This window comes from Struthio camelus, chromosome 4 (assembly GCF_040807025.1).
Source record: "Struthio camelus isolate bStrCam1 chromosome 4, bStrCam1.hap1, whole genome shotgun sequence".
NCBI lineage: Eukaryota > Metazoa > Chordata > Aves > Struthioniformes > Struthionidae > Struthio > Struthio camelus.
Genome location: NC_090945.1, coordinates 40498616 through 40522490, shown reverse-complemented (window position 1 = coordinate 40522490; position 23875 = coordinate 40498616). Strand labels below are relative to the sequence as shown.

General features: G+C 35.5%; 1 protein-coding gene across 2 annotated transcripts in view; it reads right to left on the bottom strand.

The window, feature by feature from the left end:
* GLRB (glycine receptor beta) overlaps window positions 1-23875 on the bottom strand; it is a 57030-nt gene that overhangs the window by 24897 nt on the left and 8258 nt on the right. For both annotated transcript variants that reach the window (XM_068942382.1, XM_068942383.1), the window contains exons 3-7: window positions 17246-17352; window positions 14616-14683; window positions 7145-7374; window positions 4073-4155; window positions 570-710 (exon numbers count right to left, since the gene is read on the bottom strand). In XM_068942382.1, the coding sequence (XP_068798483.1) occupies window positions 570-710; window positions 4073-4155; window positions 7145-7374; window positions 14616-14683; window positions 17246-17352 (629 nt within the window). The remainder of the gene's footprint in view (window positions 1-569; window positions 711-4072; window positions 4156-7144; window positions 7375-14615; window positions 14684-17245; window positions 17353-23875) is intronic.

Here is a 23875-nt window from a genome sequence, read left to right as displayed (position 1 = left end):
TGTATAAATTAGTGCCAACACTCAGGAAATAATCATGAGAGTGAATAAATACAGAGCTGAGGATTGTAAACAGCTTTCTATAATGACATACTTTCAAGAGCACTTAGAGAAAGGAAAAGCCTGCAGGAAGAAGCGTTTGAAGTCACACTCCAATATTATCCACTTCTGGAAGAAGAGTTGAACCAGAAAATCAAAATTATCTTACTTTGCTACAACTGACGTAATTCTACACGAATAGCCTATCAGAAAAGCTAGATGTTTACAAGCATAAAAATGTATTACGACAACAGGAACAAAATGATGGCAGAGGATCTGAAGGCATGTAAGCAAAAACTAAGAAAAACACTTATTCTAATCTTTAACCTAGATGTTTCTGTATTTGAATTAGTCTGTGGTTACTAGATGTGATTGTTATTATGCTACTAACGGTATGAACTACTGGTTAGTTAAAAATAATTTATTTCCTCCCATGAAATGTAAGGCATGAACTGGAGCGTTAATCATTAATCATAAACAGCAATTGAAGCAAGCTTAAAGTTTTTAATGTAGACATTGCTTATATTACCTACCTGTGCCTTTATAATATTTGGTACAGTTACCATATTCAATATCCTCTTTTTTAATGTCAAACTGAGGCAGAGCAATTTTCTCTAACTGCACAGGATCTCCAGATTGCCAGATAAAGCGTAAGTCATCAGTTGTGTAACCAACTACAAGAAAAGGTAATAATAATCTTTAAAGACCATCTTAATAACAGTAAACTCAATAAGAAAATCTAGCATATATATACTGAATTCCTTTCACTTTTTTCACTCTTTCCTGTTCAAAGAAATAAATACAAAAATAAAGTAATTCATAAATTAATTTTTATGTAGGTCTAAAATTAGGACTTAGTGGAGTATTATATTATCAGCAGCATTACACTGATGAAGAGGCATTTGTTTCAGTGCTCACTGCTAAAACAAAGACAGTAAAAACTCTACTGAATTTTCAATTTTATTGAAGTGCTATTTTGATCTCCTCTCCATAGTAACTTTTCAATTTCTCTTTAGATAAAAGTTATTTCATGGACAAATCATACTGTAAACCTCCTTTCTTTCTTTTGTTATTTTGGCAAGACAAATGCTTTGGGGGTTGTAGGGAAGTAAAACAAGGATTTTACTGTGCTAAGTGATTGTCAGTGTATCTAGATGTTACAGGAACATTGGGAAATATAGATTTTTTTCACACTAGAAGAAAGACCAGTGGAAAAGGAAGAGAAACTTTGGAGTTAGTGGCTATAATGATGTACAGAATGGATATAACTTTCATCTTAAACAGCTGGCAACCAGTAATGCAAAGAGTAAATAAAGAGCTTGGCAAGTGAAGGCTTCTAGTGCCTTTGAATATTGTGAAATGATAAAATCATATCATGATTAATAGACTGGCAAAGAGGTATGTTCTGACTTCAAAGGGCAGTTATTTCTTTAATGTTACTGCTTATTATTGATACAGTTAAGTGCCCTCTGTTCATTATTGTTCTGTCTGATTCTTCAGATATCAGCCATAAAGAAAGTCCTAACAAAGGTCAATTGTTAAAAAAGAAACAACCAAATATCTTGATCCTGCAAAATCCAGAGTGCCCAAAACTTCCACTGAATTCATTACAGGTTATTAAGGCAATTCTGATACCTCAAATTACACAGGAACCATCTGACTCTGAAATGAGAGAAAGAACTTGCAAAATTCTTCCAGAGAACTGGAGCAATGGAGCTTCACTCTATCCTTCCATGTTGTGCCCTTCTTTTTCCTCTCTACATTTGTAAAAAAGAGGTTTACCTGTTGGTTTCATACCAGATGTGAGCTCCTCCCTTTTTGTTGGAAATGCTGGAATCCTTTAAGTCATCACTACGGTTAAAACATTACCTGTCTTGATTTCTATGACAAAAAGTAAAGCCAAAAAGGTTTGACGACAAGTTTGGAATGTAATAGACATAAGATGACATCCACTTAGCCTTTGAAGATATCAAGGATCTAAAGATTACTGCTCATCTAGCAGAACTCTAATCCTTCTCCATCTACTGGGAATTCTTCCTTTGCTCCAAAGATATTGTAGGTGCTTGCTGAAGAAAGGTTTTTTGGGGATTCCTGTTTCCACATTAACGTCTTCTAATAACATTCATGCTTTTATGGATGGCATACGTGGACTTAATGTACTGCTGTTAGTTATCTACATCATATTGGCATCTCTTAAGTACAGTTTTGGAAGGCATGTATGTATGTATGTATGTATGTATGTATGTATGTATGTATGTATATATGTTCTTGTGCACATTTTGCCGAGTCCTCAAGCCCAGCTAGGACAATAACTTAGCATGACAGTATAACTAAGCAGAACTATTTATTACGGCAACAAAATTCTTTTCAGTTTTGTGATACGTGTTTAAGTGTATAAATTAAAAAAATACTGTAAACACACAATTTTGAAAATGTACTCAGAAACTTCCTGTAAAAGATACAGAATATATGTAGTACTTAATTAAAGAAAATAAATACATTAACTTAATCCATTAATACAGTTCTTCAGTAACTGTAGTACAGCTGGTGGCCTTTTTGTTTTGGGAATTTAATAACCAGAAAGAAAAAAAAAGATGTTGGAAAAAAACAGCAGAATAAAACTGCTAATGGCTAAGAGAGAAAGCAAGCCAACTGCTCAAACTGTAGGGGCAGATTGGAGTCACGGAGGCCATGAGTACAATTTTTTGTTTTGATAAGTGAATAAAGAGGTACAAGGAAGTTTAATGCATGCAATGCATGCATTTGAATATATTACACTTAGCATGGAGAAAGAAAATCAGCTTGTTTAAATAAAGTACTGAGAACCTTTTCAGGAACAGTTTTTCCTTGAAAAAATATACCTCGTTATGCTTATAAAGCAACCCATACTGAGAAAGCATGAACAAACTTCCATTAATATCACTGTCGGATTCCAGTTTAACCACAGACTGATTTGCGTCTACCGTAACAGTTTACTTCAGCTAATGTATATACCTATTAGCAATGGGCAAAGCACTGATACTACGGAAATACCACAATTCCAAAGGCAAATGCTACTAATCAAAAACTAAATCATAAAGCTCTGATACCATTATTACTCTTGTCCCTGCTGTGATGCCCTGCTCAGCTTAGATTAGCCTTGTTGTTCCTTTGCTTTTGTCTTCGCTTCCCCAATTTCATGCTCTTCACCAGAGCTGGTGTGGTAACAACTGAACAAAGGTTTTGTATTAGTAACAAGAAGAGGTTGGAGGCAAGCTGTCTTCCTCCTCTCTGCTTTACTCAGAGAAATAGAATTGTCATCAATGTAGGATCAACCGAGATCTGAGCATTGGGGAAAGGCTATACTGGAGCAGGGACTCTCATACTTTGGAGTGGAGAAAGAAGATGGATTTCAGAAACATTTCAGCTGCAAGCTCCAGCATGACATGAAGTCCTTCAGCAATGAGACCTGGCCACCCCTTCATAAGATCAAATCACTTAGAGATCAAGGATTAGTAGGGGGAGATGCCTGCTTATGGCCACAATACCTCTTGAAACCACTTTCAGGAGGTTTCATGGTATATGCTCTCTCTATATTGGCATCAGATACCTTTCCTTTGGTACACTAGCACAAGAGATTCAAATAATGCTGTCCATCATCAATGCAATGGGATAAATTGGACGACAATGATCATGTTCCAAAGAAGCACAGATTATGGAGGTTAAAACTACCTAAGGAAAGTTGGTTCTTTTTTCTAAAAAGAATCTTCCTTTTATAAAGTGTCTTAATTTTACTAAGTTCCTCATAGATGCTTTTATAAATACTAATCATTTGCCATTGTGTTTGACAGCAAAAGTTAAAAATAAAGTGTGCGTGGTTTCATAACTGCAAGAAAAATTTTGCACAGCGAAATGCATATTCGTGGGAATCAGTAAATGTTAATTTCAAGATTCATTACAAAATGTTGACACGAACAATACAGAATTGATCATTTTGGTTTGATTCTCAGGCACATCTAGAAGGCAACTGTTTTTATGCACAGACTGATTTACATACAGCTTTCCAGTTGCATCTTGCAGCGCTGTGTATCCATAGGAAACAAGGTCAAGTCCAAAGGGCATGACAGAGTAATAGATAATCTGAAAATATAAAAATGGCATTTAGAAGCAATGTGAACTGCCTTGTAAGTAATGGAGTGCAATAGGAGAAAAATCACAGGTATTTGATTTGCAGCTTCTAAAATAGCAGAAAAATATAACAAAAAATTCAGTAAGTAGCAATATGAAATTCAGGTATATCTAATAATCTATAATAAAATTTCATGTATAGTTGTAAACATACAGTATTTTGTAAGTTAGAGAACTACTAACAGATGACAAAACGCACTTTATGTCACAAGAATAATCAAACCAAAGCCTCATAACAGAACAGGAATCCTGTCTCCAGCAGGAGCCAATGGCAGACCTCTGAAGAAGAATATAAGACTAGAGCAATCAGGAAATGCTATTTCACCAGATATCCTACAGCCTCGGAACCTGAAGGACTTCTTAAGCCAGAAGTAATGTTTTACTATTTAAGAGATCTGAAGAGACTTTTTGCCTCTAAGAATTATACATGTGCTTTCTGAAATCCATGTAAACTTTTAGCACACATAACATGCTGCAGCAAGAAAAGCCATAGTTAAACTAGACACATTCCAACTGTCTCCTCTTATTTGTCTTGACCCTGTCCCATAGTTTTTATATTGGAAAAGTGAATAATCAATGTCTATCCATTCTCTCTATGCTATTCATGATTAAGAGACCTCTATGCCACCACCTCAGATCTTGTTTTTTCCAGCATGAAAAGTCTTACTTTACTTAGTTGCTTTTTATAAAAGATGCTGTTTCACACCTTTCATCCTTATCTCCCTTCTTGCAGTGGGAAGACCGCAGAACTGCCACTAGTATTCAAGATGTGAGGATATCATGAATTTATAACGTGGCTTGACATTTTTTTTATTCCCTAATACTTCCTAACATTCAGTTCGCTTTCTCAGCCACTACTGAGCAGTTAACTGACATTTTCAGAGAACCAGCCACTATTACCCAAAGGCAATGGGTGGTAATAATCTCCTCAGAACTCATTAGTTTATATGTGAAGTTAGAATAATTTTTTCCTACATACATCATTTTACAGTTATTTACACTGGATTTCATCTCTCACTTTATGGCCTAGTTGTTAGTCTTTTTAATAATTTACTCATTGTTAGGAAATTCAATCTGATCTCTATAAATCACTGTGTCTATTTATTCTCACTATAATTTTATAATTATCACTGTCCTTCATCTTTACTACCTTGAATATCTTGGTATCATCAAAAAACCTTGCCAAATCACAACTCTCCCCCTTTTCCAGATGATTCATGCTGAACAGCATAGGCCACAGGGCAGATTTCTGTGGGACTTTATTGCTTACTTCCCTGCAGGTGAGCATTGACTGTTTATTCCTACCTGCAGCTTCCTATTTCTTGACTAACTGTTTATCCAGGCAGGGACTTACTTTCACATGAGTTTTGTCATTCATGTATTTTGATAAGCGAAGATTAATTTATTTTATGTGATAGTATTTCATTGTAAATTAAAAATACAAGGCATAGCAATATACATTTTAAATAATAAACATCTTAGCAGCATGTCTCCAAACTACAATACCTCAAAAAATTAATCTTAACCTCATACATATCACTTATGAATATATTATATTATTAATATTAGCAGAATGTTTATAGACAGAGAATATAAGACATTAATTTCAGACTATATCGAGTTTGGTTTTGTTATGTGGAAATTTTTAGAAAAATATTTTTCCATCAGAAAAATTTCTATTAACTGACTAGTCACTATTCACTGACCTAAACTATTCACTAAAATAAGCTGATTTATAAATAGGTCCAACCTGGAAAAATACCTGGAAAAAAGTTTCAACGTTTCATTTAACATTCGATATTTCAAAAGAGAAGTTCCTTTTATAGATAAAAGTGGTTTTCCATTTTGAAATCTTAATTCCTACAGACTTCAAAAACTGCTACCAAACCAACTGAAATCAAAACTAAGACCTTCATAGTAAGCCAAATGAAATGTTTTGATTGCCCAATTCATTTTTTTTCTGATTGCTAGTTTGCAAAAGTCTTGAGGTTGAGATTTGTCATCCTGACTTGGAATGTGAAAAAAAAATTTCCCATCTTCTTTCTCTTTTCTAGCTACTTCTACTCCAGGAATAAAGAGCTCATATTACTATAATTTCAGAAGTGATTCCCTCTTAATAGTAAGAAAGTTGCAGTATATTTAGGTACCTTTTTTTTCCTATATCAGAGCATTATGATCCAATTCTCTGTTAGGAAAATGAACCCGATCTCTACAAATCATTGTGTCTGTAAGTACTCCCGATCCTTAATTCATCATGACATTCTTTTCAATCAGTGTGCTGCTTTTGGTGAATGACTGCTTTTATGGCATACTGTATACCTTTGATAAACCAAGCAAAACAACAAAATGGAATGCATTAATTGCAATAAAATTAAATAACATTTTTGGGTCCTCTGAAAAATCTCTATCCAGTAAGGCATGGATCGTAATCAGGATTATGTCCTATTCCTTTTCCAAAACAATTATATTCATCATTTTTGTAATTTCTGCCTTTCACTGTTTCATTAGTAACTAGTCATCCTTTTTTTAAACTTATGTAGAAATTCAAGTGGTGTGAAAATTACATTGCTTTGCTGGAGGCTTTTTTACTTCAGATATCTTATCCATTGCATTATGCTTCCAGATATCTAGCCATTAGTCAAAAGAATTTGAATACTGTTTCGCATAATGCTAGTTTACTTAATGTGGTATCTTAATATGACATATGAACGTACACTTCAAACTTCCACTACTTGCTGAGATATCAACTGATATGCTTTTAAACATTTTCTTCCGATTTATTCACATGCATACTATTTAGTGTGATATTGTTTATAAATTGTCATACAAATGTTAGTTAAAAACCCTACTAAGCTACTAAGTCTAATACAGCACATACACACTATCAGTTCATTTACTGATTTTAAAATAAAATAACGGGATAAATATATCAATAAAATACCTCATGCTGACTAGGACATCTCCATCCCGAAATATAAAAAGAAGTATATTTTCTTGAGTGACATCATGGAAGTTAGCGTTTTTTTCATTTGCAAAGAACAAGTCTGGTTTCCAGAGACACTTGAACATTGTTGGGTCCACTGTCAGTGTATCTGAACCCCTCCAATCATTGGGTAATTTGAGTCTGGGGTCATTCCACTTCTGTCTTAGAAAGATGTTGACTCTATAATCCTGATGGGAAGAATATATAAGTATTAGACTAGCCGAAAATCTAGCCAAAGCACATGGAGGAAGAGAACAATTCTATGAGAATCTAACGAAAAAAGCAATTTATGCTCTCATTTTTCTATCACAAAGACAGTAACTCCTCAAATGACATTAATAAATGTTGATTTTAATAGAATTTACTACATGTAGGTAGATTATGTTGCACTTGTGTTTGAGTATGGTCAAATTAAAAAAAAAAAAAAGGACCAAATTCTACTCCCAGTATCATTTTTTTCATCCTCTCTGATAGTAGACATGTTATATAGGTATAAAGAAAAGCACGCAGCAGGGTAGAGGGAGGCCATAGCTTAACAGTACTAATACACTACAGGCAACAGGCAGCATATCATTTCTATCAGGACATCCTGTAAGTGTAAATGCCAGTTTATTCTCCAGTTGGTTAAGTGGCACACTGATAGCAAAATGTCACACTATAAAAGCAGAAAACAGCCCACACAGGTAACAGATTTTAAACTACATACCCAGAAAACAACCTTGGGACATATAGCAGTGATTTGGGGACATTTTGATAGTTGAGGATTACTCAGGATTACAGCTTGCAACATAAGTAATGACGTAGCATGTACGAAAGCAGAACTCAAGAGACAAAATCAGGCCTCAAAGAGACAAAATCAGGGCTTTATACAGAAGAAACTTTCCTCTGAATTCAGCCAGAGTTTTGCTCAAGCATGGACAGTGGTAGAACCATGTTTAGTGAGAACCAAATTTTGCCTTTGGGAAAACTGCTTTGAGTAGCAAGCGTCCTAGGGCAAAACAGTACCTACATGTATTCTGTCCTTAGTGAAAGCTGTGTGCATCCAAAGGAAATGTCTAACCCAGTATGTCAGTTATGATTTTTCAGCCTTATCTCTTTTTGCTTATTTCATTTCAATTGAAGCCAATGCCTCTTGCTATGTATATAAACTCAGCAGATCATATACAGAAAAATAATAAAGATACTGTTAACATGCAACAAACTCAAAAAGAAAATTCTGCGTTTAAGATAACTTCTATCTCTGGCCTTCCTAGTTGTCTTTTACCGTATGTGTTGTTTTTTTTTTAATAATTGTTTCTTAGGCACAAAGCATCCTGGGATATGGGCCATGTCTTTTATAGCAGTGAAAAAATTGTCAGTGCTTTGAAATAACAACAAAATACCAGGAATGAACTATATGTGAGTGAAGGTTCTTTATATATCTTTGATTTGTGAATGTATTCAATATAGCAATCTAATTTTATAAAGGATGTGTACTCCACAAATTAATGCCACCTTGTCATACATTTTTCTGTTGAAAAACAGAACTTACATTGTCAGTTCTCTTCTAATTGTTTACCCTATGGATTTACCCACTTTCTCATTCAGCCAGATCGGCACAGGTACTTCTGTACTACACTGCACTATGTAATGTAGCCATTTGCCCCACTGCACTGTAAAAAAATACCAAAATTAACCAGAAAGAACTGAAGCAATATTTATTAATATGCATAGTTCTGAGGGAAGTGTGACTTTTTGACTGATTTTGAAAAAATACACGGAGTTTGATTTTTATTTATATGAAGATCTAAACTATTCTGTCAGAGTAAAGGAACAGTATAAAATAATAATTAATATAAAGTGACTTCATACTAGGAGGCTTTTATAAATAAGCTTCAGAATATGAGGGAATTCAGGTCATTATCTCAGAATGGATCTTTTCAATTATACGTATATAATTGAATATTTACTTTGTTTCGCTGAAGTTCCCATTCCATATGGACTTATCTCAGGGAAAATGATTATTTTAAACCATATGAGATAAATACTCATTGTATTTATTTCTTGTTCATGCTCACAAGCATCCCACCGTTCATTACACTAAAATTAATTTCCCCATAAACAACGGCATTACCCTAATTTTAACAAAATAAAATGCCTCTCAAAGCCACAGGCAAAAGATAAGCAGTATGCAACGTTTGCCTTCAGCTTGCCCATTCAGAAGATGTTTAAATCATTGAAAAGCAGAATGCGCTGCCAAAATAAGAATTGGAAATAAGATCAGATGGGCAGAATTTTATTTCCTTCCTTGCTTTATTACAAACTCAATTCTTAACTATACCAAACAATGGGATGCAGAACTATACCAAACAATGGGATGCAGTGAGATTTTAAGAACTTGATCCAGTTCCCATTTAAGTTAATGGAAGAAAAATCCCATTAACTTAAAGCAGGTAGGTTCAGACCTACCTAAATGACTGCAAACTACTGACGTGGAGAAGGAGGCCATCAGCATTTGAGGCAATATAGAAAATGGCAAAGGAAACAAAGAGATGTCATGATACAAAACTCTGGCTGGCCTAAACAACGAAGTACAGAGGGGCTTCTTTTTAGCAGAGTATAAAATACTGCAGCATTTGGCCATGATCTGCCAGCATTTCTGGTATAAATCCATTTTGGGAGAAGTTTGCAACCAGTCATCTCAAATTTGGGCAATGAAGTTTAAGATTCAGTATATGCACTGCAATTAGGCTCAATGTGGCCTGAAGAAGTGGTCTGCATGAGGCACACTGTCTTCCTCCTACACATTTTATAAACAGTCTTTGAATGAACAGCATTTTCTAATAAAGAGAAACTCAAATAATGATTAAAAAGCCTGAAACTAGGGAGGGAAAGTGTTGTTCATAAGCATTGGAGCTAGGAGGAACTAGGAGGTAAAAAGAATCACAGAAGTATTCATTCCATGGGGCTTTGTTTTTCCATGAAACTCCAACAGAAGGTTAAGTGGCTTTCAGGCAATTTGAAAGGAGAGGCATTCTAGGAAACATTTGAAATGCAACCTGCTAAACAGTGGGCATTGGCCAGAAAAATTCCTCAGGCCAGAAGAGGGCATGGCTAATACTTTTCTTCCTGTAAACTGGAACACGCTGTAATTCATGAAAGGCTGCTTCTACACGAACTATGATGATACAAAAAAAGGAAAGGTAATACCACTGTCTTTTAATCAATTAGAAAAGGATATTTTTAAGATTAAAAGAAAAAACCTGAATTTTCTTTTAAACACGAGTATTAAAAATACCTTTTGTGCAAAGCCTTAAAGCAAAGGAAAATGAGGAAGTGGTGTTTTGCCATTTAAGTCAGCAGAATTACACTGTGACTACAGATCTTGAATACAGCCTCTGAATACATTGGTCATTATCCTAAGCAAGTGGACTAATGAGCTAGAAGGAAACAAGTTATAGGAGTTCAGAGAAAGGGAGCTTACTGGAAGGTTGCACCTTTGGTATAAGCTTTTCTCTGTTTCGTCTGTACAAGTTTTCATTCACTCTGAAGTTAACTAATTTTCTGTTTATATTTTCCAGGTAATTTGTCCAATATATGTGTGAAAATGTGGCAATTCTCCCAAGTACTCAAGAACACACCATGAACTCCACATTTTCCATACACATAGCAAACATGTTTGCCCTCCAGTTTCTTCAGAAGGGTTTGATTAAAGCAATCTAGGCTTCCGGGCACAGGAACTATGCCATGCCTCCATTAATCTTGCCTTCAAACCCATCTGTACTTTTCTGTAAAGAAATTCCCTTTTCTCTTACAACTCAGTAGACTCTCCCTCAGTGGGAGGCAATCCCCACTCTTTTTTGTGGATGATGAGCCAACTGCATAGCTATGAATGCAGCTTTCATGGGAATGGAAGGACAGCAAGGAAAAAATTATTTGATCCTCACTGGAGAAGGCGCAGCAAAGGGAACTGGGCGTTAATAGGATTTGCTCTGTCCTTGGCCAGGCAGAGGCAGCAGCAGAGATGCCATTCAATATTCAGATCCCCATCAGTAGGGTATATTTGTCTGAACAGTCAGACTCTGCACCTCTCTGATACTGACAAATCAATTTTATCTGCAACCAAACACCAGCTCCTCACCTCCAGTGGGGACAGGCTTACAGAATCCTGATCTCAGCAAAACATTTGCTTGCCTTCCTTGCTTTCAATCTAGCAACACTTTTCTTCTTTATTCTAACCCTGAATGAGTAATGTGCCGTCCTCAGTACCCACCTCAGCCTACTGCTCCACCCCGGGTTTGACATATTGGCTCCCTGCTTTAATCCCACGATCATCTTGTTTTGAACCGAAACAGACTGCAACCTGTCCAAATATGGAGTCTTTAGTAGTACGAGCCATTCTGGACATTCTGAGAATTCCTATACTCATTAAACCCAGAAGATGAAGGAGATACATTATTATTATTACATGGGATAAAGCAGGGAAACATAAAATTCAGAAAAAAACACCAGTGCTTTTGCCAAACACCAGTTGCATCAAATTGTTCTTCAATAGATTTTCTCCTATGAGCGTCAAAGAGATGCAATCTCAAACTATTATGTAATATCAAGGATACTTTTAAGATTTTCTAATATATGCTATCTGTGAATGAATGTTTTTGGAGATTTTTGGCCTGGCTAAAGTTGGTGCAAAGATGGTATAAACAGTTGAACTCCTTTGCAAGTTTAGCTCTGCCTGCTAAATTTTGTGGAATTCCTAAAATATGTGAGGAATGATCAGAAGTAGCCACCATGATTCTGAACCAGGTGCACTGTGGGATTCTGTTGACTAGTTAGAAATACCAGACATCAATCCCCTGCCCAGAGTTGGCTATTTTGGACATCTCAGATCTTGATGAAGATATTTCCTTTTGCACCTCTATTAATATGCTCCTGAACAAAAAAGGAGATTGGCATGCCTAGTGGCCTTTTCTCACTGGCACTCCATCCATTAGTTTGTTGGGCCTTCAACCATCTCACTTTCAATCACCTGGCACCCACAGAAATAATATAGGATCTGTTATTTCTCCCCATCCTTCCACTACCCAAAAGAATCCTGAAATGGAATACAGCATGTTTTTAGCATGGCCAAACATGCTGTTTTACCTCTACATGTCTACCTAAATGCTAGATTTTGCAAAAAAACTACAAATTTAGCTATTTCAGACAGCCTACTGAGGCTATGAAAGAGCCAAGAATCACCAGGATGTATCATCCACTGAATACCTAGAAATGTATTATTTCATACCTTTTGGTATCACTAATCATATCACTCCAACCAGTTTAGCAGCTTCTGATTAGATTTTAGAGATACAATCAAGAAATCAACACTCCTTACAACTCAAAACCAACGCCTGACACAGTAGAGACACAGACAGTTACGCTCCAACACTGAGGAACCTTCTTCAGCAAGTTTGTTACTGTGTGTAGAAGTCTCTCCTTTCTGAACCCAGGAGGTGAAATAACTGTCTCGATCTTATGTATGTGATCCCGTTAGTCCTTCTATAACCCTGTAGTAAATTCCCTCCCAGAGCTGGTGCCTCAGAGATCCAGCAAACAATCCTCCTGTGATGCTGGAGGAACAAGGTGTTTCCCAGACGAAGAGACTTACTGCTACTGTTCAGCGCATTATCTAGATCAACCCAAGAAAAGTATCAGACTACCCCTAGAGAGCAGCAACTCTTGTATGTCCATGGGACCCCATGCCCACTGGAGCAGGAAGGGCTTCCCAAGTGATACAAGCAAGATAGTGACTAATTCTTTTCTCAGTGCTTCATGTGATACCTGAAGGGAAACAAAGAGTAATCTCAACTTCACATAAATATATTTATATATCATGGTGATGGGCTGGACACAGAATTCTAAAAAAAAAAAGCATAAATTGAAGTGAGGAAGGTGCCCAAGGCTTTGAAATATGAAGGATGTCATGACTTATTTTACAGAACATCTCAGTAAATTTGTAAGCGGCTAGATCAGGAATTCGCAGGCAGGCATACATGCACTGCTGCAGAAAGCATCCTTTTTTTTTTTTCAGAGGCACACCCATTACATTCATGTTTTGTTACTTTTGGACCTGAGTGAACTGTAAAAAAGCCTCTGTAAAAGTCACTTTTTAAAGCATGCAATAAATTTCAGAAACTTGAAAGGGCCATCTGGCCTAATATACCTGCCATCTTAGACACTTATCTCACTCCTACTTTCCTGCTCTTCCTCCCTGCCTCGTTTTAAACTTTAGTTCCCTTTTTGTTTTCAGGAAATAAATCTTGAGATATCTTCAGCATGCTTATGTTCTTTGTTTTAATGTCACTTCCCTCTAATACCATTAGTTGAGTTATCATTTGCAATCAAATCTAAATCCTTTATCACTCCTAGTTAAACAAACAGAAGTTTCTGGCCAAGCTGCTCAAAAGCTGTTATAGCCATTGCTATAGCTTTAGCTATAGCTAAAGCTGTTTCTAAACCGTATGATCAGGGAGTCTCTCAGAACTCTCAAGTTCAAGTGTAGGCTTTCCACATACTGGTAAGACATGGTGCCCTCTCCTCTCTTGTACACAAAAGAAAAACCCAGAAAGAAAAACAAAAAAAAAAGAAAGAAAAACATCTTCAACAATTGTATATCATTTTTGGCAACATTTTTGATGATATGTATTGGAAAGAATACTGCAAAAAACTTTAAATCCCAAAATATTGAAAATAGCTTTGCTGAAATTATTTTTTATTTTGAAATTAATTTTATTTCATATGGAAACAAAAAAGTCAAAATTGTAATGAGGATTATTTGGTGTTACTAACATTTTGAAATATTTTGACTGAGCTGGAAAAACATTTTTAGAGACTTTAATCCTCAGTTCATCTTCTCTCCCACTGGTAAATAAACAGGAGTAAGAGTATGCACTGATACCCTAGCCCTTTATTCCTTTTCCTTCTATTCCTCCACGATCTACTCCTATGCTCACATCTGTACAAAACAGAGGACTTTTATGCTTCAGCCTTCTTTATGCTTGTTCTTTTTTGTCTCATCTAAAATCCAAGTATTTTCTTTAATAACACACCAAGCAACAAATTAGCTCTCATGAAGATCAATTAATTCATACCACCAAATGTGTTTTTCCCCTGAACTAAATATCTTATGCAAAGAACTATATTTCATGCTTAGAAACCACAGATTTCCCTTCATGTACATCAGATTCTAAATGCTATAACAATCTGTGGACAAAAAGACAGTAAAGTAAATTAACAGGTTTAAGGCAGAAAACACAGTTTGTCTATCAGTAAGCCCATTAACTCAATTCTCAGTCTGTACAGTTAAAACAATCTAAATTTATACTTTATAGTTCATAATCTTCAGCCTGAAGTTTAATTTAACAGGAAAATCTGCATGTGTGCTAAAATCATTTAATTTCAGTCTTACCATAGTTGTCTCTTGAATTGACCCAAAGCTGTTAATGAAGATGTTGACTGCAACATCAACAGGAATTCCTTTCCAAAAAAAAAAAAAAAAAAGATTTTTTTGTAAACTGCACAATTCCATAAAGATAAATTATCCTTCATTGGAGGCTCCTTGATACTAGTACCATAATGTGAAATGTTTTTTATGTAACTGAGACTCAAACAACTTTATCTTCTCACATCACTACAGACACACTGGGGTTTAAAGGTGGGGTTTAAACTGTTCTCACTGAAAGTCAATGGAAATTATGAAAACTCTTCATCCTAGTGATAACAGAAAAATTCCTCAGCCCAGAGCACTAAGTTGAAGCATGTCATCGATCATCAATTTGAAAAATTTGCAAATTCCATGACTTTCTGTTATCACAAGATTCACAATCTAGTATTAGTTTTGCATATAGTACAATGCATAGAAGCAATTTTCTTTCTTAGCGTCAGACACTTTTTACTGTTGAAGTCATGATGATGACCTATCGTTTTAAATTATCTATTTATGAGTTATGATGACATATTTACTTACAGTGTAAGAGGACACTTCTTCGTGCCAATCAGTTACACAAATGTACAAGTATTCATACAGGAGACAAAAATTGTTTCATGTATCTTTCACAGCTACCTAGCCTTTGATGCAAGGCAGAGATTTGCAAAGCTGCTCCTTTTTACAATGATTACCAATTGGCCAGGAAAAATCCTAGAAGCTAGCAACTATAAAGACGGACTGGATTTTTTCCTCTTTTCCACAGCCAGGATCCCTGCAGTTGAAAAGGGATGGTGTGACAGCTGCTACATCTGCCCTCTGTCACCCTGTGGGAACTGATCAGCAGTCATTTAATCTGGTGTTATCAGAGAGTTACCATGAAGGGGGAAGTGGCCTCACAGTTGTGAGAACTAATTTATTTAGCAACTATATGTTGACAGTGTCAGTGTACATATTACATGCATGCATCTGATCTCACTTACACTGCTGCAAGTACTTAATTCAGTGGAATTCTTCTTATTTTTAGTAACAAAAGAGATATAAAAATGTAACAAGAACATACTGACTCAGTAAACAAACCCATTACAAAGTGATATATGCCTAATCTAATAGCTTGCTTGTCTGCATACAACATTTCAGTATACATTTAATGCGTAAGTACAAACTCGGGTAAGTGTTCTTGGGTCACCAAAAAATTACTAAGATAAAATTTCACTTTATTCAGTTAAATCAATTTGCATTTTTAAATCAGATCAGTTAAAAATGTGGCTTTTGGTTATGCAATAAGCATAATACTTTGTTTAGTGCCTGATGCATGTGACAGAGCACCCTCCACATCAATACTAGAGAAGGGTGCTCTGTCCCTATCAGATTTAAATGAGAAGTACAGTCCAAAAAAATCAGTCATGCACGAGGAATGTTTTAACAGGGGCAAATCACTTGTCAAAAAATGTTCTTTTCCTTCCACCTTCCAGTGAGTTGAGATTACACGTTCTTCCTCCCTTTTTCTTCCATCTTGATTTTTACCAGACTGCCAGCAGGGATGTCCAAGAATATCTGCAGTATGCTTTCTGATTACATGCTTATCTTTTGCTGAAGAACAGGTAGAATGGCGGTTGGACATGTATCCCTTGTGACAATGCCTGGTGCTGTGAACATACAAATATTCTTCTACAGAGATTGAGAAAATAGTAGGAATCTTGCTGAGAACTGATTTTAATACATCTATAAAGCTTAGTTAAATAGAGCATCTGAAAATGGTCTCTTGAAAAGCACAGTAATGAATATAGGTTTCCAAATTGCTTATACTACTGATATGCATGTTACAATAATACATCTCTTAACATACATATAATTAAATGTAACTTTTAAAACACAAGAAGTGACTTAGATAAACTGCGGTATCTGTAAGGTAATAAAATTGTCTGTCTCTCACCAGCAAGGAAATAATCTAATTCCTGGAAAGCATAACTTGCAGCTGATGAGTTGTTAGAGGTTCTGCAGCGAATGTATATTCCAATCTTTACTGTATATGTAAGTAAATCACATTTGCCTCCATGTGAGATTCACTTGTTTTAAAAACACAGAATGTACTTAAATTCACAACCTATTTTAAATCCCAAGGTGTGTCAGCTGCATTATTAACACATCTTTAAAGTAATTAATTTCTGTATGATTTCAAAATAGCGACACTGCAGATCCCAAATCTTATAAAGTCATCTTAAAGGATCTCTATAGAGAAATTCAGTGTTTTAAAATACTATAAAGCAAAGATACTACTAAAGCCTAACTTAGAAGTATGGTTTATAAGATATTTTTAAAGCTTATTCTATAAAATCTAATTCTACTTTGTAAATATATTTTTATAAAATATAATAACAACAACAACAACCACAACCTTAAAGTATCAGGCACTATTATGATCACAAAATCCTATTGTATTGTATTTCAGCTGAAAAGGGTAAATACCTCCTGCAATTTCACACTGTGTTGGGAAATTGCTATTTTTTTAGAAAAATCTGTTGCAAGTGTTATCTGTATATGAATTTTCCATGTGTGAAAAGAGCAGAAGTTAAATTCCAAAGATAAAAAAAAGTCTGAAATATCTGACAAACCTTTGAAATTTGGTCTTATCCTGGGATCATAACTGAGCAATAGCCTATTCAAGATATTGCTGGTAGAATTAACAGGTACTCTTGCAAGATCTTCAGCTGATTGCTGGCTGTAAAAAGAAGTCCATTAGTTACTATTAAGACAGAGAGAACTGTGTGCTGAAACTTAAGCCATTTTAAAGCCAAGCCACAAATGACATTTCATAAGCAAAAGAGTTTTACTATGTTCAGTTCCACAGTGTACACTCTCCCTTTACTAGAGACATTTCAGGATTGTTCAAGGAACTGTAGCAAAAGTGAATGCTCTCGTATATACACTAACTGTAAAATGGAGAAAGTGAATAAACTGAAATCGCTGATTTTTCCCTTCCCTCACAATGTAATTATCCAGAAAGACACGACTTCTTCATTAGCAGAAAACAGCCACCTAAACTATTTTTAGTGACCATCAGATTAGGAACCTAAGTAAACTGACAAGCACTTCTTAGGTGCCAAAACACGCAGAGGCTTTTGGCAGTCTCTTGCTTTCATGTGCCCATGCCAGCTATTTCACAGAGACTTAGAGCCATTGCATAATCTCATTGTCATGTACTAATAAAAGCTTTGTTATGGAAAAGGAGGCCTCTGACTCCTCTGTTTTTGCAGGGGAATTGCAAACATTTCTGTTTACTTTGCTGTTATTGTTTAAGGTGTTAAATTAAAACAATCACTAAAATTAAAAAGTCAGCCTGCAACAGGCAAATGTAGCTACAAGAGTAACATGAAACTAAGTTTAACAAGAAGCAAGATTAAAGGTGCGAGACTCCCTACCATACATACTCTGCACACTTAGCAGGCAGATAACGGCATGTAAATGAATTTATGTCTTCTGCAGAGCCTGTTCAGTGATGATTTCCACTTTTGAATGCCGTCTTATAATCACCTTTCCATCCATTTATGACTACTCTGATGATGTTGTGTCATTCTAATTTAATAATCAAGATGCCATTTAAAAATAAGTCAAACACTCTACAGAGACGTAAGTCATTTGCATCAACACAATTACCTCTAGCAACCAAATGTATGAACACATTTTTAAAAATGATCCAATTAATTTCCTAAATGTTTTCCATAGCTCTGTATAAGTTGGCATGGCCTATATTACCCTGCTTAATCCTTTTTTTCATTATGCTTTCCCATATCAAGGTTAGCTTGACAAACTTACAGGTTATTCTACTTTAGTCTTTCTAAAGTCTTGGCTCACTGCTAGTTTTCTTCTCACCCTTCAGTTTCCTTCAAGTCCTCTTGGGAACTGGGACTTCTGCAGAATTCAAAGATTTACTGAAGATAATATTAACTCTCCAAAATGCTTTTGGCTAGTTTTAAAAAATACTGGATGAATGTATTAGACTTACCAATTTTAAGATGTCCAATTTTAGTACCTTCTGTTCAGCAACTTCCTTAGTGACTACTAAAAAATTAATTAATTAATAGTTGTCATGATTGTATGATGTCACTACTCCATTGAAAACTGGACACATGACCAGATCCTAGCCCTTGCAGATCTTATATGAATAACCTCACCTTTTAAAATCAGCTGATGTAATCCAACACACAGGTGATACAATTGGACTGGATCTGCTACAGCTACCATGTTTATAAATAAAAATGAAACTATGAAGCAGTTCCCTATTATTAAAAACATGTAAGCCATTAATGATAACATAATTACATTTTATTGTTTCATAGTGTTCTTGAGCATTTTAACTTTTAGAACTAAAATAATTAATTTCTGTTTTCTCTGTTGTATTCAGGCTACTTCTGAAACCTAAAGCTATGTATCTGTTCAGCTATTTGCTAGTATCTGTTTGATGTTACACATGAAGGAGAAATGTTTGCCTAAATTTAGTTAAGGTAGTAAACAGCCATTCAATTCTTGAAATTTCAGACTATTCACCAGTCATTAGCAAGTTTAGTAAGAATTCTGAAGGCTACCCAAAGATGTAAATACTAGAATGTGTGGATCCATGAGTGTAACTTAAACTATAACATGCAGTACGAGGCAGATTTCTGGCGTAACACTAAGTGGCTGTGGTACATAACCTCCTGTCCATCAGCAAAGGCACTCAAACTTCTCTGCCTCATTTAACAACTGAACAGGTGAACTGCTTGCACTGTCAAAACTTACCACAATATAAAATGTTACTAAATGTATTTATCAAGGTAAAAATGCTCCACTAATAAAATTAACATTTTGTTATTTTTAGTAACAAATCTTAGCTTCCATTAGTATGTCTTTATTGTATGAACAATAAGCACCTCCTAATTTGACATTAGAGCAATTAAATAGTCATAGGGTTTTAAGCCTTTTGAATAATAATTGCTAAATTCACCTTCAAATAATTTTCCCAGGGTTGTGTTTATGGCTGTTTCTTTTTGATTTGGACTTGAATCATTAAGCATGCAAAAGAACTAATTTATTTCGTGTTCAGTTCTCAGCACTGACGATTACTAGCAACAGGTTGCTATAGAAATATCAGAAACCAGCTCTGGACACTCTTTTTGCAGTTACGACTAATTGGACAATAGGAAAATATAAAGTTAAAGGCTAAGACTATTTTCCATTTTGGGGCAAGAACAAGATAGCAAAATATACTCTGTACCACAGAATTATACCTGATACCAAAAGTTTCAAGGCATTGCTGAGTACAAGCCTTTCTTGTAAGTCGCAGATCTTAACACCTCAGTGCAACTTAGGGGCTTACTGAAATATTTATAAAAGGAGACTCTTCTTAACACAAGCAATCGGATTTCTTTCTAAAGCATATACACCCAGTATTAATGAAACATCAAAACAAAACCAAAAAACAACCAACAAACCCACCTAAATGCTCATGTTTTAAATTTCTGTTGCAGATTATACAAAGAAGTTTATTAAATAGTGATGATGGTAATCTGAAACATGTAAGATAACATGGATACATAAATTTAAGTACAGATGCTTTTGAAATGCCAGAAGGAAAAGAGAAAAAGAGAATCTGAGAAATTACAAGAATGAGCATCAAACAGCAAATAAAAGCCAAATACAGTTTAAATTCTGACAGGTTTATCTGTCTCTTTAAGTAAGAGGAGTAAGTTAAGAGGGAGAGTTTTGCAAGATAGGAGTTGCACTACAGATGCATGTTAATACAAGTATCTGTTCAGGCTGTTTATTCATATCCAAGAAACAGGCAAAGGAGAATTACTGCCCTGAGAAGACTGATGGGATAAAGAAAGGATAGCAGCATTGCTTTCCGGTAATGAGCATCCTGATCACATTTTCAGCAAGTTGTTGACTAGTGTTTTGAAGTTATACAGGCATCATGTGCACGCATTTATCCTCATTCATGTAAGAACCAAGAGAAACCGAACAGTATCAGCTGCTTCGCATTGGCAGTAGAAGCACCAAGTCAGTAAGCACTATCTTGCAAAGGTGACTTTGAATGAAGTGGTTGGAATAGCTACTGGAAAACAGCTCTGCTGAATATCATTTATACTTTCACTATAGCCTTTTACAGTATGCTGTCTTCGAACTACCATCACTGAATAGGATGCATGCTATTAAACATCTTCTCAAGGTCTGGATCCCCTTCAGAAAACCTAACTGATCAAAATGCATAAATTTCATCTGTAAGTCAATACATTGTACATGGAGCTGCTGGCAAGCTGAGAAGTTATACCACTCTCAGAGTCACAGTTTAGCAGAGTGACTTAACTAAACACTGAACAGGATGGATTAGGCATTTAGAAAACCAGGCTCAGACAACACTGAGGTATTTATCTGAGGCAGCTACCCCTGCTTAATCATCGGTTTGGAATGGTAAGCTTTGAATCGGTCATAGGCATAGGTGTAGACTGCATTAGAGAAAAAGAATTTGAATTAAGCTACTTCTGCCTAAAAGAAGCAGTACTTCTGTTTTATAAAGGCTGATTCCCATGTAACAACACTCACACTAATTGAAAGTTATGGTTGCTGCCTTTACCTATCCAACCTAGAATTTTCACGCTTGTGAAAAGCTGATAACTAAATTGAGATACCCCTTAAATTTCCACCAGCTGCAGCATGTGTTACAATTTTAATATGTTTATTTCAACTTGTGTGGAATGTCTGCATAGCTGCTGGAAAGCATTAGGAAATGGATATAGCAACATTCTTCATGGTAATTTATGAGCACTAATTAAGATAAAGCAAATATCAAACAAAGGGTAATGCGACAAAAATCTCACCGTTGCTTTTAAAGGGAATGTAAAAGTAAGTAGTATTAAAGCTAGAAATTGCCTTAGTAAGAATTTTGCCTGAATAACAATTATGAATAAACAAAGTATATTTTTTCTTTTTCTTCATAAAAGCACATGATAAGAAGGCATAATTATAATACCTTCAATAATTGTCATAACAATCCTACCAGTTTTATTCTGGACATTTGAACTAATTATAAGCCTAAATATTTTTTCATACCGTTTGTTTGAAGAAACCATGTTCTAACCTCTACTGTTCACAGTCTACTAGCAGCATTCCTTCAACTGTTGCCTTTGATAGAGTGAATAAAAACATCATTTCTGCTTTTGCCTTTCTGCAGTACACCTGGGCTCGTCATATGTGTACTCTTATACCTAACTCATAGCATCTTCGAGTACAGTATCAAAATCCTTGGGTCACAGCAGAGGAGAAGTGGAAAACCTACCAAAAATAAAAATGGAAAGTGTTCTTGGCTGGACAATTTAAGTGCTACACTGTGATTATGGGGGCCAAAGCCTTGTGTAAAGTGGGAGAGTTACTGCAGAAATCATTCAAAAGTATGAAGCCTGACATAAGAAGCAGTGTTCACAGAAGCTACAAGGAAGACAGAGTAGTTAGTCTGTCAGGATGATGTCTCTGTGGGATATCATCAGCCTCTCTCTAGTCTTTGGGAAGTTACTTTTAGTATTACTGATGAATAGAAGAATGAAGTTAAATACTGTATTTCATAGGATATGTGGTAACGTGTTCATCTCCTCTTTCTTCCATTGCAGCGCTACACATTCTACCATTGGCTTTGGAGAGCATGAGTAACATTTTAAATTTATGACAATGGAGAATTATCTTGATAATTCATTGATCAAAATCTAGAAGTTTAGCTCAGCAGATACACAAGGTTAAAGGAAGCATATATCACTCTCAGTTTGAAATTGATATAGCTTCCTCACACTTGTGTTAAGCAAACGTGTCAGAGTCATTATATCTTTTTATTTTGCGTCATCATTAGATTCCCTGTCCTAGAAATCACTGAATTACAAGAAGTCCTTATCACAGGCAACGCTATGTAAGGGTAATGACTGGAGAAAGGAATATGGGAGTAAAATACTCTGCTGCTGTTTTAATTCATTACTTATTGCCTTAATCCCCTTTTTCAAGATCCCATTACACTGAAGAATCTTCATGTTAGAAGGCAACATACTTTTCAACATACTTTGTTAGAAGGCATGTACTTTTCATTTGTGGCATGACTATCAGGAAAGAAGCAGGCATGTCACACTGTGGTCCAGACAGCAATGTAGCATACATATTCTACTGTTAGCTTCAGCTTAGAGCTCATAGCCTGGATGATCAAGCATCAAGTTTTGCTTTTGCATAGTCCTAGATTAGTGTCTGATAAAAATATATATTTCAACTCATACTGTTCAGTTATCTCCAAGAAAATTTCTTATATAAGGCTGAAACAACAGATTTTAGTACAGTTTATCTAATCTGTGTGATAGAAACTGACATTCTAGTCATATAATGTGGCAGTATATATCTGAGAATGATGAAAATAAGTGTTGGGAAACACAGTATCTGCCATCTTGCCATATACTGTAAGTATTATTTCCCTGATATAAACTATCAGTGTTCTGAGTTACAGGCATTTGATTTTTCAAAGCATAAAACCAGATTAATACAAATCAAAGAGAAATTACACAATTCCTCTGAGTGACCTCTATGACGACTAGTATGCTTAATATCTACAATTTCAAACTGTACAAGGTGACCTCTCTATTACCAGGGAGAATAATTATGATGAGTAAATGCAAAATGCTATCACTCAAATTACATTAAAATTCATGGAACTCTGAATAAATGTCTGTGTGCGCTCCCAAATGCAATTGACAACTAAATACCTAAAATTAGTCATATAACTTCGGTAGCTAAACTTGGAGGTAATCCAGTGCGGTGAACAAAGAGAAAGGTTCCTTCACGGTACGATTTGAAGCAGAAACCCACCTTGGGCACCCTGAATTGCAGTTTGAACCTCATCTTTCATTTCTTACTGTAGAATAAGAAAAGTCTCCTAATGTGGGCAAGTAAGCAAGCTTCCAGAAGTTAGTGTGATAGCTCACTTAGTGTCACTCCTTCAGATCTTGCATTTCACAATCTTCTATGCTCAGATTCAGTTTCACGTTCAACATCTGCAGGACTGGGCACCCTAAGGAGTATCTGTATGGTATTGAGAAGTGCCTTGTTGTTCCTTAAGCTTGAGAAAAGGAAGCTGATTCATCTACCCGACACAGAGATTACAGTCTCAAAGCCAGTAGAACCAGGTTAGCTTGGTGCTTCATCCAACCTGACTAGTCCTGCCTATAGCAAACTAACAGTGC